The sequence below is a fragment of the Eptatretus burgeri genome, chromosome 10 (genome assembly GCF_056783735.1).
Source record: "Eptatretus burgeri isolate ZD-2024b chromosome 10, Ebu_testis_v1, whole genome shotgun sequence".
In the NCBI taxonomy this organism is placed as follows: Eukaryota; Metazoa; Chordata; class Myxini; order Myxiniformes; family Myxinidae; genus Eptatretus; species Eptatretus burgeri.
Window position 1 is genome coordinate 101,972,205 of NC_140970.1, and position 18,593 is coordinate 101,990,797.

Below are 18,593 nucleotides of genomic sequence, written 5' to 3' on the forward strand. Positions count from 1 at the left end.
GCAGCTCGACTTCAGTGGTGGAGTAAAGGGGAAATGGCAAGAGACCACGAATCCCGAGATAATTATACAAACTCGTCCTTTCCGATATGTCGTCACCGCTGATCCGCCGTTGTGTGTTTACGACACAAAAAAATAAATAAGTCTTATTATTACAGGTAAATATTTATTTATTTATTAAAAGTTGTAAGTTCTCTTATGGTCTGAATCCCCGCGGAGGTTCGTTCATCCGAGCTGTGACGTCGCTCGTGGTTTTCCGGACGTGAGTTCAGGGACCAAGCGGCTCGCTATCGCTTGCCAAGCCGGCCGTTCCTTATCAGCCGTTTTGAATGAAGTGCTTGCTTCAGTTCTTAAGCCACTCGGCGAGCGCTCTTCAAGCTGATTGGTTACTGAACGCACCCCTGAATAGCTCCCATTGGTCAACCGTTCGTTGCTCCACCCACTCATCCTCGACACGTGATATAAATTCCCCTTTATGAGTAACCTCGTCTTTTTGTGCTCGAACTCCTTCGTGGTTGACTGTTTGGTGGTGGTGGTGGTGGCGGCGGCGGCGGTGGTGGTGTTTGGGTTGTGAGGAATCGTGTTCGTGACGTTCCGCTGTAACATGGCTCCGCTGGACAGGAGTCAAGCGAGAGTGCTCGTGGAGCGGAAGGTGTCCGCCGGTGGTGTTGTTATCTTCAGTAAAAGCTTTTGTCGTTTCTGCTCTCGGGTGAGTGAGTCACGGAGCTTTCTCACAGGAAATAGATTCAAATGGCAGAACCGCGTCATCCCCTCCACGGTTCACTCGGGCCTAGGCCCCCATCACTAGGCCCCCCGTCATCCCCTCCACGGTTCACTCGGGCCTAGGCCCCCATCACTAGGCCCCCCGTCATCCCCTCCACGGTTCACTCGGGCCTAGGCCCCCATCACTAGGCCCCCCCGTCATACCCTCCATGGTTCACTAGGGCCTAGGCCCCCATTACTAGGCCCCCCCATCACTAGGCCCCACGTCATACCCTCCACAGTTCACTAGGCCTCCCGTCATACCCTCCACGGGTCACTCGGGCCTAGCCCCCCATCACTAGGCCCCCCCGCCATACCCTCCATGGTTCACTAGGGCCTAGTCCCCCATTACTAGGCCCCGTCATACCCTCCATGATTCACTAGGGCCTTGGCCCCCATTACTAGGCCCCCCATCACTAGGCCCCACGTCATACCCTCCACAGTTCACTAGGCCCCCCGTCATACCCTCCACAGTTCACTAGGCCCCACGTCATACCCTCCACAGTTCACTAGGCCCCCCGTCATACCCTCCACAGTTCACTAGGCCCCCCGTCATACCCTCCACGATTCACTAGGGCCTAGGCCCCCATCACAAGGCCCCCCATCACTCGGCCCCCCGTCATATCCTCCACAGTTCACTAGGCCCCCCGTCATATCCTCCACAGTTCACTTGGCCCCCCATCACTAGGCCCCCCATCATACCCTCCACAGTTTACTAGGCCCCCCATCATACCCTCCACAGTTCACTAGGCCCCCCATCACTAGGCCCCCCATCATATCCTCCACAGTTTACTAGGCCCCCCATCATATCCTCCACAGTTCACTAGGCCCCCCATCATACCCTCCACAGTTCACTAGGCCCCCCATCACTAGGCCCCCCATCATACCCTCCACAGTTCACTAGGCCCCCATCACTAGGCCCCCCATCATATCCTCCACAGTTTACTAGGCCCCCCATCATACCCTCCACAGTTCACTAGGCCCCCCATCACTAGGCCCCCATCATACCCTCCACAGTTCACTAGGCCCCCATCATACCCTCCACAGTTCACTAGGCCCCCCATCACTAGGCCCCCCATCATACCCTCCACAGTTCACTAGGCCCCCCATCACTAGGCCCCCCATCATACCCTCCACAGTTCACTAGGCCCCCCCATCACTAGGCCCCCCATCATACCCTCCACAGTTCACTAGGCCCGAGTCCCCGGCTTCATGCCATTTCCTGCATCATTACTGATAATTAATTAACCTGTAGATATTTACTTTGGGTTTAAACTATAACACTGAACCAAATATTTAATGTTTTAACGATTAATTATCCTTCGGTAGGTGTGGTTCAGGTTTGCTGCGGGTAATCGTGTGTCGAGTACTTGGTGAATGTCTAAAGTCGAAACGGTGATGAGTTGAGGTTGATCGCGTCTCCGTTATTAAATGTCCGAACGGTTCTCGGGTCCACTGTGGTCTGTATCCCACTCCAAAGGTCGTGATGAATCGTGCTGTAACACGGCGTTGAGTGAAGAGAAACCATCGTCTGTTTGGGTTTGAATGTTTATTCGAGATCAAGGTCGGCGAGGTGGTTGACTCCATTATGTTCATGTATTATTGTAGGTGTTGGTCTTGGAGGAGAATAACGAGGCTCCAAGCAGCAGGTTGTATGTAGTGTGAGCTGCATCACATGAACTCTGACGAAGGAGGGAGCCATTCGGTTCACGAAGCCTGCACTGCATCCACGTATCGATTTGCTCTCGTAGTTTGTCGACATGAATTGACTGCATGAGGTGGAGGGGTGGGAATGATGACAGTTGGGCAGGCACAGACATCACTGGGGGAGAGCGAACGAGCAGACGGCGCGTTCACCTTTTCGACGAGCACGAGACCCTCGGACTCGTGCTCCCCGTGCTCCCCAGCAGAACGTCCACCCCATTACCATTTCTGCCGTCATTACCTTCCCATGGATAATTCCATACATTTAGTACCCTTTGAGTGAAAGACCCCTGCCTTGATGTGCTCACTCTTCTGTCTCGTGTATCAAGTCCTTCCTTCGGCCGTTCCTCGTGGCTTTGTCTCGTTGTTCCATGCCGAACCCTCCGGAGCATTTGGTCTTCAGATTGACAAAAATTGAACACAATATTCCAGGTGAGGCCTCGTTCAATTACCCTATCTGTGTTGACACCAACCCATCGACTGCTTTTTATTTCCAATTTATCCCCTTACGATGACTAGTTAAAGCTCGGGTATTCGAGCTTATTTATAAACCCCTTCGAGATGCCAAGCTGCTTAAAAGTTGAGCAATACGTTTTAATCGCAAGTGGCTTAGTTCACTCGAACTCCAACCATTGGTGGAACGGTCGTCCTGAAGCTGTCCCTCATTGGATGCAACACGTTGGTACCTTGGAAGTTTATTGATTCCAATTTGTGCTCTCGTGTGTTTGTATGTGTTCCTGTTGGGGTGGCAACAAGTCATTTCGTAAGGCGTGAAGTGGCTCGTATGCATTAACTGGCGGAACCTTGTAAAGTTTTTGTCCTGCAAAGTGTAGATTTTGTTTGAGACCGTCCTGGTAGGCAACTTCAAGTGATGTATCTTATATTGGCCATTCAGCCCATCATGCCTGAACCACACCAATACCAGATTTAATAAATCCGTTGAAACCCCTCCCCTTCGTGCGCAGCCTTTTGGCTGCCACACTGGTACTCATTTCGCCGACCTCGGAAGGATGACAGGCTGAGTCAACCCCCTGGTGTTAATTCGGCGTAAAATGGGGCTCGAACTCGGGACCCTAGGATCCCAAGTCACCACCCTGACCGTTAAGCCAACACCAGGTTACAAAATCTTGCAGGGTTGTCCTCCCAAATTTCCATTGTTCCTTCCAACAGGTGATGCTGCAAGATGCATGAAATCTGTGGCATTTTGTTTTTTCTGGATTTTATCTTGTTCCTGCCCTGGGTGTGTGTCTGAACTTCGGGTCACGGGGTCAAAACTGAAAAATAAATAATTCAACTCAAAAAAAAAGTGATGAGCTCATTCCTGGTGAAAGTTTTGTCATCTTTCAACTTTTCTTTAAGTGGAAAGCATGGGTGTATGTGATTGTGCCCCCATCGACCTTGCTATTTTTATATATTTATTTTGTTGACCCAATGACAAATCTGATGAACACTGGCATGTTATAAATATGGAATCCTGTTGTTTTTTTTTAATTTTTTTTTTTTTTCCCCCAAGCATCAGCAATCTGCTTTCTTTTCAGGTTAAAGACTTGTTCACAGAGCTTGGTGTTCAATATGATGTTGTGGAGTTGGATGAGACTGGTGAGATGCAACTGATACGATGTTGCACACAGCAGCAAGGAAAATGTTTTCCGTTTTGATTATTATTATTATTATTATTATTATTATTATGCAAATTGCAATGTTCATGTTGTTGATCGCTGCAACTCGTGCAACATTGCAGAGAATGGCTCTGCTCTCCAAGAGGCTCTGCTGGACTTCACAGGGCAGAATACTGTCCCGAATGTGTTTGTAAACAAGACCCATGTTGGTGGCTGCGACAGTACATTTCAGGTTGGTACCATGACTGATCATGTCCCATTACAGGGATTATTTTTTGATAACCTGACTTCTAATTTCCTCCTTCCCATTTTGGTGTCTGTCTTCAAAGGTCCCTGGTTATCTCAAATCTTGGTAATTCCTCAGAATGTTAATTAGCTTGACATTGGAAGAAATTTTATGGTCGTCGTGACAAGGTTGCGTGTTTGTTTTATTTCTAGGCCCATGAAAATGGCCGCCTTGCTCAGCTTCTGGCAGAGGTGCCACAATCGGACCAAAGCACAAGCTATGATTACGATCTCATAGTTGTCGGAGGAGGCTCTGGGGGTCTTGCTGCCTCCAAGGTGTGTATCTTGAGCGAGTTGCATGTCACCACAAAAGTGTTTTTTTTAATTTTTTTTTTTAGTGATTGATCTGTGTCGTAGTGATTCTCTTTATACAATTGGCTTGATATCGTATAAGCTTTGTGTTGGCTTAGTGGTTGGGGTGGCTGGCTTAGGATGTTGGGGTCCTGAGTTTGAGCCCTTGTTAGCCACTGAATTAACACCAGGTGGGGTTGATTCAGCCTGTCATCCTTCTGAGGTCGGTGAAATGAGTACCAGTTTACTGGTGGAGGGGCACAGCATCAGTGGCAGTCGTACCCCAACAAAATGATCGCTGCCGTACGCAAGAAGAAGACGAACTATCGTACTTGTATAATGTTCATCAGTGTTGGATTTTAATTTCCAAGCATTGCTGTTCTCGTTCAGCATGGGGTGCCAATGGAGCATGTCTGTCCGAATTGATCAACCATTTTCAGGGGTTTTATTGAAATCGATGGTTTGCTGGAATTGTTGCATTGTGCTCTTTCGCAGTTTAGTTGTTAATATCATTGTTTTGTAACATGGTTTGCTTTGTTTGGGCATTGCATTTGTACATAGTTATTTCCATGTTGTTGTGGGGTTCATTATCAACCCCTGTATTGTGGTGATCTGAAAGGATAAGCTGTTTTACTCTTCCTGACGTTTGTTGATGGCACCAACTCGCATGTCCTAAATACCTGCTCTGCGGCTCCTGCAATCCTCTTTGCCCTTTTCATCCTGTCATTTTCCCTTTGGTATTCTCCTGTCTCCTTGGAAGTCAGCGAACATCACTGTATTGCATAAACAAGGAACAAAAACCGATCCCCTTCATGGCAGACCTATCTGCACGGAATCCATAAAAGTTGATTTAAACTCCTTCCTTTTCTCCAATGACCTCATCTTGGACCGTTGGTTCGGATTCAGACCAGGTTGATCGACTTTGGACATGCAGTTTCGACTCGCTCAACAATGGAATGAAGCCCTCGATCTACGTGAGATCAGGGTGATCTCTCGATCTTTGTTGAGCTTTTGATAGTCTGGCATCCTATCTTGCTTGCCAAAGTTTTTTTTTCTATGGCATCCAAGGTCAACTCCACTCGTGGGTTACTGCCTTCCTCTACTCTGAGCCAATGTGTAGCTCAAGGAAATCTTTTCATCTCCCTGTCAAGCCCAAGGCAGTGTTCTCGGCCTCATCCTATTCCTAATCTTCATCAACAATCCCTGAAAATCCCCTATTTGCTGATGTCTCCACCCTCTGCTGTGACATCCCTTCTCCTTCAAATAGGAGGGCAGCAACTTCTTCCCTCTTCAGACTTTGATAGAATTGCAAGCTGGTGAAACACTTGGGAATATGGCTTTCAATCTTGGCAAATATCAGCTCCTACCCCCCCTCCCCCACTTCCTTCCAAATTTCCAGCTTTACCTTCTTATGAGTTTCCTCTCGTGTCTATCTTGTCCACTCCCTGCATGCTCCCTTACCCGTTATTCTTGCGTGCACCTCTTTTGTACAGTGGCCCTGTTGGTGGTGTTCCCCCCCCCACCCCCACCCCTCCCCCTCTTTCTGCCGTTCATTGTTTTTTGTTTGTTGCTGTGTTTTTCCTCGATCTGCTGTTACTTTTGTCCCTTTGCACCCTGATTCTTTGTTTTCTTCCATGAGTCTTGACTTTGTATGAACAAATATAATACTTTTTTAATTTATTTTTATTTTTATTTTTTTGTGTACCTTGTTGAGGCTCGTATGAGAGCAAACACACAACTCACAGCAAGGGGGCATGAGACAAGAGGGGTGAGAGTGGGAGAGACAAAACAGTGGGGAACAGACACAGGTGAACTGTGGAAGGGAGAGGGATGGGGATGGGACGGTGAACATGGCGAAGAGAAGATGGACATTACAGGGACTTTCAGGAAGGAAAGCAGGGGAATTGAAGGAAGTGGGCTTGGGTGGATTATCGGGGGTAGAAAAGATCGAGGATTTGGATGGGGGGTGATAAGAGGTGGTGGTGAACAGCTGTTTTGAAAGCCTGGAGGGAAGAATGGGAATGAATAGAGTGAGGAAGATTATTCCAAAGGGAGGAAAAAAAAGAGGAATGAAAGAGTGAAGATGGGCAGTGATTCGTGATTTTGGTAGTTTTACCAGAAGGGGGTTGTTGGCGGACCTTGAGCGCCCTGTAGAAATGTGGTGGGGACAAATCGTAGAGAGAGCAGGGGGGGGGCAAGGCTGGAGAGGAGTCGGTAGAAGACAGAAAGACCACCGACCAACCTGCGGTGATTGAGTGAGAGGCCCAAAGACTCAGCTTCATTGCGGGAGATGCCGATGATCCTAAATGCCCTGGTTTCGACAGCGTGAAGCTGAGAAAGGTGGGAGGCAGGAGCACCAGCCCAGAGGGGAGAGCAGTACTCCATCAGGCTACGGACAAAAGCTTTGTAAGTGGTCAGGAGCTCAAGACGGCCGAGGAAGGATTTTGCACGACGGAGGATTCCCAGTCGGCGACTGGCTTTTGAGGTGAGGTTGGAAATGTGACTTTCCCAGGAAAGGTCATGGCAGATGGTGAGACCCAGAAGCTTGAAAGAAAAGACTTCTTCCAGAGGATTGTTGAGAAAGTGGATGGGGGGGGTTTCTAAACGGTCCTTTCGAAGAGACATAGTGAGAGTGTGAGATTTGTCTGGATTGAAAGACATGTTCCACGTTTTGGACCAGTTTGTGATTTTATCCAGATCTGCTGCTTGCCGGTCTGAGGGATGACAGATGGTATGACAGAGGGTGGAGTCGTCAGCAAAGAGAAATAGAGGATTTTCCAGAGAGTCCGAGAGATCATTGATGAAAACCAGAAAAAGAACAGGGCCCAGAACGCTACCTTGAGGAACTCCAGCCTGCACAGGAAGAGGGGATGAAAGAACTCCATTTAGGGCCACACGTTGACTGTGACAGGAGAGGAAGTCTGCGAGCCATGAGTGGAGATGGCCTTGAATACCACGGGAAGAGAGCTTGGTGAGTAGTGCAGGGTGCCAGACCGTGTCAAAAGCACGTGATATGTCCAGGGATACGGCTCGGATTGCCTGTCTGGCATTGAGGACCTCCATCCATTGATGGGAGAGCAGAAGCAGCATATCCAGGGTAGAGTGACCTGGTCCGAAACCAAATTGATGATCGGAAATCAAGCCATTGGAGAAGAGGAAGGATTTCATGTCTGAAGTGATGATGGATTCCATAACCTTGCTGATGATTGGGAGAAGGCTGATTGGTCTGTAGTTACAGGGATCTGTTTTTTGCACCTTTTTTATGCAGGGCAGTGATGTTTGCTGATTTCCAAGCAGATGGCAGATGACCTTGGGCAAATGAGAGGGTGAATGGAACAGAGAGAGGGTGAGCAAGAGCAGAAGAGCAGGCTTTGAGGACACGTGGGCTGATGCCATCTGGACCGGTTGCAGAATCTGAGTCGAGGTTTGACAGCAAACTCTCCACCTTGTCAGGGGTAAAGGACACAGAGTCCAGGGACAGTTGGGTGCGACTGGGTAAGGTGGGTAGAGAAAGTGATGGGTTTAGGACACAAGATTTAGCTGCAAACACCGAGTTTAGACATTCAGCTTTATCACGTGTGGAATCAGCAGTGCGGCCATTTGAGTTAAGGGAGGGGATGGAGGGGGAACACACACCAGAAACAGATTTGATTAAATGCCACCAGGATTTTGAGGAGGGAGAGAGGTTTGAGAGTTCAGACTTAAGATGAGAAAGATGTTGTTTTCTGGCTCTCCTGAGGGTAGATACACACTTGTTCCGAGCTTTATGGAAGGAACTGAGATTGCCCTCAGTTGGGTTTGCTTTCCATGAGGCAAAGGCAAGTTGTTTCAGGACAACTGCCTCGCCACAAGCTTCAGTAAACCAAGGGCGGGAGGAAGGGTAGGACAACTGAACACGAGAGGGGATAAATCTGTGCATGAGGCAGAGCAAGTTTCTTTGAAAGAATTCCCAGGATGAGTTGATGTTTGAAAAAGTAGTGATGGGAGACCAGTCTGTAAGTTTGATGGCTGCTCGGAGACCCTGCCAGTCGGCTTGAGTGAAATGCCAGACTCGACGGCGGTGAGGTGGTTCTCTGATAATTGCCAGAGAGATGTCCACTTTGACAAGGACGTGGTCAGAAGAGCCGATTGGAGTGGAAGAAGAGCAGCAGATATTGTCAGGGAAATTTGTCAAAATCAGATCCAGAAGAGATGGAGTACCATTGGTTGAGATCCGGGTCGGGAAGTTGACCGATTGAGTCAGTCCTAATGTGCTGTTGTTTGTATTTTTGGCATCTCTAATTGCCTGTATTACCTGGAGGATAGGAAAATTGTGAAGATGTAAGCCAATTAGTACTGTCCTTCACACAAGTGCCTTGTGCCAAGGTTGATTCTTGGTGAGCTCAGACGTGCATCGGTGAGCTTTATCGAAAACTGGATTTTGGGGGATATTGTTCCTCCATAATCAAACAAACGCGTTGATTTAACATCTGCAAGCATCATATCTGGACGGATGTTCTGATCTTGTGAAAATATTTTCATTCATTGCAGTGGAGGAATGCCTTTGGTCACATATGTGGCCCCCTGCAATGCTGGGGGTGGTGGGAAACGTAGAGAAGAAAGACTTTATGGAAATCTATCATTCTAAGTTTTGAAATTATTTGCCTTCCTCAATATTTCAAAGCAAAACTTTGGGGAATGAGAGTATGCAGGGAGTGAGTTTGAGTGTAAACCATTGGAGCAGGGATGATAGCCTATTCTGCTGAAGAACAACCATGGTGACTGCAGTGAAACGTTCGTGGAGATTAAATTACTCGCCGGTGGTTCCCGAGACCACAGGCTGGAGGTTTTTAATTGATGTCGCCAACTGATCCGAATGCTTTGCCTGGATGTGATTAAGAATGTGAAGGACTGGAGGAGCACTGCCCCAGAGATGACTGCAGTGTTGTAACACAGGCCTCAGCTTGTCTTCAATGCCAAAAATGACATATTTGTCTGAATGCTGACTCTTGCAGTTCCTCAGGGCATGAGTCGGCATAAATAATTTTCCAAGTACTGCTGAGAGGAAATGGAAGGGGATTGAGAGTGCCAAGAAGGTGATTTGTGTTCTGCAGCGTTCAAGTGGATAAATTGATTGAAATAAAATAGATTTCAAAAAGCTGGACAAAATAAAATGAAAAACTTTTTCGCAGCTTCTCGCGTCGCGAACGCTGCTCTCAGAATGCTCGGCGTTCTTGTTCTTGTTCTTCTTGTGAAGACAAAACGTTTTATATTTGGACTCTGCTCTTTTATATACACGATCCGGATCTCCTTAAATACTTAACACCTTTACACATCCTCGCACTGAGGGTGCCTTTTGAGAGCGTCTATCATGAACTTTTAAATATGTTCGGACATTTGCTTTAAAGTTTCGAAAAGTTCACGTTACGAGTTAAAGATTATTCCATTTAATGTATTGTAAATTCGTAAATACATTATTTATTTCATAAATACACTACATTTCGTAAATACGTAAATGCACTATGACGGGTCTCGCTATTGGCTTAATCAAGGCATGTGACGAAATATCGGAAGTTGTTGTGTTTTTTTTTTTTTACTGCCAAAACCTTTAGGACGCTGCTCTTGGACACATTTGGCCTTTTTTCTTCTTTCCTTTTGGCAAGTTTACCACCATTGACGCACCGTCTTTCCACCACCTGAACACATTAAATTAATTGTTACATCCACCACCGATGGTAAAGGAGATTTTCACCCATTTTTCTGTCTGTGTACAGGATATCTCAAAGTTTTGGACAAGTTGGTTGTGTGACAAGGACAAATTGATTCAATTTTGGAGAAGATCTGAATCCATATCTGGCTACGAGAATTATTTAATTTATTAGGCGATTCGTCACCGTTGAGCGATCGGGCCAAAAGCGATTTCGTACTGCAGAGCATGACATTTCAAAAATGTTTTTTTGCCGTGGATCAGGCATTACGTGGCGGAGGTATGCGCTGTACCGATTGCCCTTCTCGTTCGTGGCTGTTTGTCCTTTGACTTCCTGAAAAACCTGAGTTTCCTGTTTGGAATTGGTTTCAATTTTGTTTGAATGCCACACTGGCAGACGGAGTAAAAAAAAATATATTATCTCAATCCTATGTGGAAATGTGCGATCAGGATGAGATTCCATACATTTTGCCAATTTGAGTCTTTCTAAACTGCAGGTTCGCATTCTCGTTTTGTTTTACAGTTTTCAAATTTTGAAATGAAATTACTCCTTGATCGTAGATTGCCGTCTGTGGACAGACAAACCGAGCCAATTACTTAACCCTCCATTCGCCTCGTGCGTGTGATGTAATTATTTTTTTGCCAGTGTTTAGAAAGAGCAGAGCTGGTTAAATTAAATGTAAAACTTCCTGTGGGTCCAGTGAAGGAGCCAATTTTCCAGAAAGCCTTTCCACCACTGGTGACGTGACGCTTCCAGGAAAGAACCGATGAGACCTTGACACCCATCGTGCCAATGCCCGAGGATTGGGGTTAGTTGGGTTTTGCGGGATGTGGAGAGGAACATGAAAGTTGGTTTTGCTGGACACGAGAAGGAAATGATTGCTTGAAAGAGAGGTTATCTGCATCTCGTAGAAGCAGACCAGTTGTTTTGTAACCACGATGCTTTCATTTTCACAGGAAAACGGAACGTTATGAAGGTTCTGTTGCAAAATCTTCCTCCACAGCAAACCAGAATGTGATCCAACGCCTAGTTCTGGAATTTGAAGCAAACTTTGGTGATCTGTTTGTGGATCATTTGCATATTTTTTTTTCTTTGGAGATAGTGTTGGTGTTGGTGTTGCAATTTCTTTGAACCAGCACTTTTCTCTACCTATCTCACCTTTCTGCTTTGGTGGGCATTGCAATCTTCCTTGCTCAGCCTTCATTTTCACCCCCCCCCAATTGCTTTATTTACACATTTGACTCCGATGGTCATAATTTGACCATCTTTTGTGATTGGACTGACATGAAGAAGGCTGAAAGCTTCACAATGGACGACACACGAATCAAGACTACATTCCTGAATATTCTCACCAGTTTAACCTTTGTTCGTGTCTTGAAATTGTGTGACAGAAGAATGTTGACGAGTCAGATGTATCCAGGGGTACAACCTTCAGTGTTTGGTGTTACTTTGGTAAATGTCACTTTCTCCCCAAAAGGCTGATTCCTTCGTGCAAGTTGATCCAATATTCGACAATTTAACTTGTGTCTTTAGTCCTGCTTCACATGTATGTTAACCCCCCCCCACCCTTCCTTTCTTCCAACTTTTTCCTTAATTTTGGGTATATTTCTTGGTCTTATCATTAATCACCTTTGATAAATCAGACTGTCGCTGCAGCATTCACTCAAGTGCCGTGCATATTTTTGTCCACACAACGTGGACTTTGAAGCATAACAAAACTATATTTTCCACTTTTATACAGGCAGGTAGCAAGTTGTTAAACGTTCAAAGGGGTTTTCATATCCATGCACTGATGCAATCGGTTTCTCGCTGTGAAAATGGTCAATAAAACTCGTAACTTAACACCAGTGATAGATGATGCGTGAATTGTTTTTTTAATGTGAAATATTTGTGCAATTATCAAGTTTCAATGACAGCCCCCCCCCCCGAACTATGTGACCGATGACATCATAGGTGGAGAACTTTTTTGTTCTTCGTGGAGACGATCATCCTTGTAAAGTTTTGCTTTGATCTGTTCAGCTGTTTCGGAGGTGAAGATTTATGAAGGTTTGTGTTTAAAACAATATGGCTGCTAAACAGCGTGACTGACGTCATCAACCCCCCCCCCCCCCATACAATTTACCCCAAGATGACTCAAAATTTTTCATATTTATCTGAAAAAGCATTCGACATATGTGATTATGATGTCATAAGGAACCTACCGATGACGTCAAAAAAGAAAAAAAAAAAAGAAAAAAAAACACTTTTCCCATGCAGAGTACTTGACATGTTGGACATGTGCCAACTTTCAATTTTTTTTTTCCACAGAGTGGATTTGGAGAGGTCCAAAGTTTTTTTGCTATTTATTTATTTATTTTTTCCAACATGGCTGCCACACCACTTTACCTATGATGTCATAATTAAAAAATTCTCCATTAGTCGTCACTCTATGGTGAAAATTCTCAATCGGATAAGCGGTTGCAGAGAAAACGATGTGCATGTATGGATGGAAGGACAACCTGAAAACATAGCCACCGGCGACTGTCAGTAGAGGCATAAAAAAAAAGTACACAACCATCTGCTAAAACTCTCCATGATCAAATGCTGCCCTTTTATGGTCCACTGTGTGTTTGTTCTGTGCCGTACAATGCCTTGATGGTTGTCATCCAATGTCATGGAAAAGTCTGGTGTCATGTATATGTAGTATCTCTCAAAGTTGATGGTGTATTTGTGGTCGAGGTGCTGCAACCCATTGCATACCATTTTCGAATGGTTCTTCAGCTTTTGTTCCTCCAGAAATGAAACCTGTTCTGTTTAATTTGCTGCATGTCAAGTTCAACCTGATTTCCAGATTAAGTTTTATTATTTTTTTTATGGGTGTAAGAATGATGCCGTTCGACATGGCCCAATTGTAACATGCTAATTGTTACCTCCACCACCGAGGGTGAAGGAGGTTGTTTTCACCCACTTTGTCTGTTTGTCTCTCTTTGTGCACAGGATATCTCAAAAAGTTGTGGACAGGTTCGGTGTGTGACAAGGACGAACTGATTAGATTTTGGTGAAGATCTGAATCTGGATTCAGTTCTGATAATTTAAGTGATTCTTCACCATTGAGAGATGGGACCAAAACCGATATGTGGCAAGATATTTCAAAAATGTATTTGTCCCGATGCGTTCTCGTGGATCAGGCATTGCGTGGCGGAGGTGTGTGCTCTACTGAGTGCCCTTGTAGTTGTTTATGTTGTTGGTCTCTTGCTCTTTGAGCTTTCACTCGTGAGGAAAAGAATAAGATAAAAAAATATTGTTCTGCTCTTGCGTTACCTCTTGCGAGAGCCGAGACTTTTTATGGATTAAATTGGTGACTTATCTCTGCAAGCACTGTCAGTTTTGCTCTAAAGGTTCTGGCCATGCTTATTACCTTGATCCTGGTGGTACCAAGGTGTGGCACGCCAGCCAACAGCTTACAACCCAAAATAAACCCAGCCGACTCAGCCCTTCTGCGTAATCGCTCTCATCTCACCCAACATGGTTTTATTTTCCTCTTTCTCTCGGCCACGCTGTTGTACGACTTCTTGTGCAATCAATTTTTGGTTTTGTACAAACGTTAGCTCGTGTGGACCCAGCTCATGACTCCATTGTCCCAGGATTGTTGATTTTCCTTTTGAGATTCCCAAGTACTTGAACAAGTGTACTGCCTTTGTAATTTCTGTCCATTTAATGTCTCGTTACAAGCTCCTCAGTGGGCATACGATCATCGAAGAAATGCTTTTAACGCATTAAATGCCAACTTGTGTTTTTACCTCTGCCACTGATATGTCTTCGCAGGATATCTCAAAAAGTTGTGGACAGGTTGTGTGACAAGGACGAACTGATTAGAATTTGGTAAAGATCCCAATCCAGATCCTCGAAAGTAAAAAAAAAAAAAAAGAAAAAAAAAAGTTTCAAGTGATTCTTCACGACTGTCATATCGTGCAAAAAAAACGATTGTGCGTGTGTGTCGACCAATTGATTTGATTTTGATTGAAGGTCCAGATGCAGATCCAGCCCGTCGGTGGGATACAAAACGTAAACTGTTGAGCATGCTGGAGGTGCCGTTGTAGTCATCCATTGTAGTGAGGTGTGGAGGACAAGCTTCAGATGTTTAATCGCATCCATGTACCGTGCGTGGTTTTTGTATCGAAAGAACCAATGTCGTTTGTTTTGTGAATGTGGGTAATTGATCTAACGAGCTGCACATGGGTAATGCCTGGTTGTCACTGCACTTACAGCTGTACCCAATCACCCCATGCCACGGACGGAGCCTCTGCCGGTTGTGTTTTCTCTTTTTCTCTGACGCTCCATTGTAGGATTCGCTTGATATTTGTTTTTGAAACTTTATTTTTCTCTGCTGGATCATTGGTGTCATCCACTTTCGGATTAAATTCTCCATCCTCTGTTTTGGTGCTTGCTCGTCTGATCTGTTGATTGTAGTTGAGCTCATTATCATTCCTTGCCAGAACGTGCTTATCTTGTAATGAGATCCTCAAAGTGAGCAGCAAGGTTGTTCTCGGCCTTTGCAGTCTGATATTCCATAATTCCAGATAACACATGGGCAGTGGATAAGTGATGGTTTAAAAAAAACAAACAAACAAACAAAAAAAACACCAGCAGTGTGGCCTCACTTTCCCTGTTTTGAGATGGTACCATTTGTTGTTTTCTCAGTGAAACCACAATTATGACTTGAAAACTCCCCTGCACTTCCTTAAACTTTTAAATTGTATTCCCTAAACTCGATCTCATGTCTGACCAAGTTTGTTTTCCTCGTGTTATTTACAAAATCGAAGACTTCAAGTATATTGGTCAGTTGGTTTTGTTTGTCAGATCTCGCTGTTTGTTTTCAAGTATGCCGTTTCAGTCGCCTACAGGTCATGATTCTCCAAACCGATCGTCACAAAACTTCACCAAGTCGTACAGGTCGTCTCGACTGAGAAGCCTTTTGATTTTGAGGTCAAATTTACTAAAATTGACATTTTCCATCCGATCGACTTGGAAGTTAAGCAGCAATTTCAAAGCGCATCACTGAATTGGGGAAACCAACTAATTGAGGTCAGAGGTCAACTCGAGGTCAAACTTCTAAAATCAATATCGATCTGAAAAATAATTTTCATCCGATTCACCGGAGCTTTGATTAAGATTGGCAATTTTAATCTTGATGAAATGGACAATTTGATGTATCCATGGCAACCCTTGGAGAAGGGGGTGGATTTTGCAAGTGTCGTGCTCTGCACGGAGTCTTTTTCTTGTTTTTATTTTCCTTTCAAAATCGCAACCTCATTTTGCACCAACAGACATTGGATAAAATAGCCACTGATGGTGGCATTTTCAAGAATTTTTTTTTTTTTTAATGCCTCCGCTGCCGAAGTCGATGGTGGCATTGTTTTCGGGTTGTGGTCCGGCCGTGCTAATTTTTTTCTCTGCAACCACTTATCCAATTGACAATTTCCAACATAGGTGTGACTACTCGTGTGGAATGTTTTGATGATAATTATGATGTCGTAGGTCACGTGGTACTATAACTAAACGACGAGGTTCTGAATATATGACTTCTCCCATTTTATTATATTCGGACTTGTCAGTCTTATTCGTGTTATTGTATTATTATTTTATATAAACATATAAAATGTGATAAGTCTTGTATTCAGAACCTTGTCGTTTATATTACCTCCTGCTGTGCCTTCACCCGTGTCTGTCTCTGTCTGTTAACAGAATATCCCAGTTGTGAACATATTTGGACGAAATTTTGTCGATAGATTGGGTGTGTGATGAGGCCGAAGTGATTATATTTTGGTGAAGATCCAGATGTGATGATTCTTTAAAAAGTGATTCTTCAGCCTGGAAAGATGTGGCATATTTCAATGTTACGGACTGATTGGGATGAACCTTGGTGGACAGGTGGGGTGTCTGACTAGGAAGAAATGACTTTTGGTGAAGGTCTGCATTTAGGCATTTTCACTAGGATGGGGTTATTGGTATACGTGGGGGGTTAGTGTGGTGGGGGTGACAACGCATGAAGGGTGCAAGTCCAGAAATGAGGCTGAAGAAGACTGAGATCACCGACCTGATGGCGAAGGCCAAGTGATTGGCCCATAGATTCGGCTTTCATCGTGAGAGATTGCAATGATGTTGAAAGCCTTTGTTTCCACGGCGTCGAGCTGAGCAAGATGAGACGGGAGCCAGCCCAGAGGGGAGACCAGTGCCGCTCCATCAAGCTGTGGATGAAGCCTTGTAGGTGGATAAGAGCTTGGGTGTGCCAAGGAAGTTATTTGCATGACAGAGGATGCCTAAGTCAGTATCTGGCTTTGGAGGCCGACTTTGAAAGGTGGTTTGCCCTGGGGCGATCATGGCTGGGAGAGACCCAAGAGCTTGAATGATGTACAGTACAAGTGGATAAATGGTGATGCTCATGGATTTGTTCCCTTGTCCATAAGTGATGTCGAAGCGAAACCACGTATAAAGCAGGCTGTTTGGACAGTGTTGCTGGTGTGTGCAGTTTGGTGGACCATTTCCCCCCCACCCCCCCCCCCACCCTCTTAACTGTCGTAATTTCACAAAGCCGGGCAGGATAACCAAGGAAGCAGTGAGACGGACTCCACAGGCAGAGCCGGAGATGTACAGACATCCTCGGGAGCGAATATAATCTCAGCAAGCATATCTCCCTTCCAGGATGGGGCCAAACTTTCGTGTTTGAGTGGGCCAATGGCTTGATCCCACAGTTGCAGCCCTGACCACTCTCCATTCTGCTGGAGCCCTTCGGCCAGACAAGGACCCAGCCAATCACTGGCAACCTGGTCAGAGGTCCACGAGGCTCTATCGTGCCACCGTGACACCCCGTACCCAAACCGGTTTCAGCCGAGGGGGAAACACCTGGAGGAAACACCCGTATCCTGTTGCCACTAAATTGAGCATCACCGTTCCCCCAGTGGGGACATGAAGGATGACTTTGCAGAAAACACTGCCCTTGATACTGGACAGAAATCCTTACTGCAAATGTGGAATGAGTTAAGCCACCCCCTTCAATCAGGCATTCCCATTGTGCACCCTGACCATGAATGTAATTATTACTTACGAAATCTAAATTTTTCGCAAGTATATTGATGACTTCCGTTTCCGTTTGTTTGTTTGTTTGTCGGCACGATAACTCGAACGGAAGGAGCTACCAATGTCAAATTACACCGTGTGATTCAGGAGGGTGATGGCTAGTGCTGATTAGATTTTGGTCACAGTGAGGTCAAACATCCAAAACATTCGATTTTTGATGGTTTGGTACAGAATCATCGTAGAAAATTCTGGTTTGCGTCGCTACCTTCTCTCGAGACAGCTTTTATTAGACAAGGTCAGAGGTCAAGTTGACGATTTCGTAAGTACCAGTCTATGACTCCTTGTTTTAATCATTCCTTTACCAACTCAATTTAAGATTGTTGAACTTATCTGGACACACCTTGTATTGTTGAGCAAGCCAAAAAAACGATGAAGGGAGGAATTGCCTTTGATGAAATTTATTTATTTATTTTATTTGGATGAGGGAGCGGGGTGAGGGAATTGAAATTGGGTTTATTGTATTTTGTCGGTGAAATGAAGTTGCAGACTTGAGTCCATCCTTATTGATTCACATTGCATTTGGTCCTGGATGATATTTTGATTGTTCAACAAGGTAAGTGATGAGAACTGGCCAATAACAAGTGTAATCTCTGGTCTGGTTTGTTTCCCACGTCCCAATTTGCAAATTAATGTCTTCAGATTTCAGACTGAATTCAGAATTTTATTGGACTCTTTGTTTTTTAAATGTGAAGCTCATGTTTAATTACATTTTGTTTTTGTTTTTCCTCGTTGCAGGAAGCAAGCACTTTTGGCAAGAAGGTGCTTGTGCTGGACTTTGTTGTGCCGACTCCTTTGGGGACCACTTGGGGTAAGTTTCTCCTGTATTATATGATTAGGTCATTCCATACTACTTTACTTTCCATTCGCAAATTCCTTGCAGATTAGTTTGCTGAAGATTGAAATATACTCCCAGGCCAAATTTAAGTTTCTTTATTTTTATTTTTTTTCTTATTTACAGATTAATCCCATTTCTTTTTCAATTATCTTACCCATCCTCCTGCTCTTGGTGCTCTAAATGCTATGGTGAGGCTCTTGCTTTTTATCGACTTGCATTCTCCTCCTCGAAGGCAAATCTGACTGAAGGCAACCTCAGATCATTCCACAAAGCCTGCAACAAGCGTCTACCCTCAGG

The 18,593-nt window shown here is 45.0% G+C and overlaps 1 protein-coding gene across 1 annotated transcript in view; it reads left to right on the forward strand.

The window, feature by feature from the left end:
• Window positions 1-477: 477 nt before the first annotated feature.
• LOC147019316 (thioredoxin reductase 1, cytoplasmic-like) overlaps window positions 478-18,593 on the forward strand; it is a 54,910-nt gene continuing 36,794 nt past the window's right edge. The window contains exons 1-5 of the mRNA XM_085899709.1: window positions 478-706; window positions 4,002-4,062; window positions 4,205-4,314; window positions 4,521-4,643; window positions 18,197-18,269. Of these exons, the coding sequence (XP_085755835.1) occupies window positions 602-706; window positions 4,002-4,062; window positions 4,205-4,314; window positions 4,521-4,643; window positions 18,197-18,269 (472 nt within the window). The 5' untranslated portion in view covers window positions 478-601. The remainder of the gene's footprint in view (window positions 707-4,001; window positions 4,063-4,204; window positions 4,315-4,520; window positions 4,644-18,196; window positions 18,270-18,593) is intronic.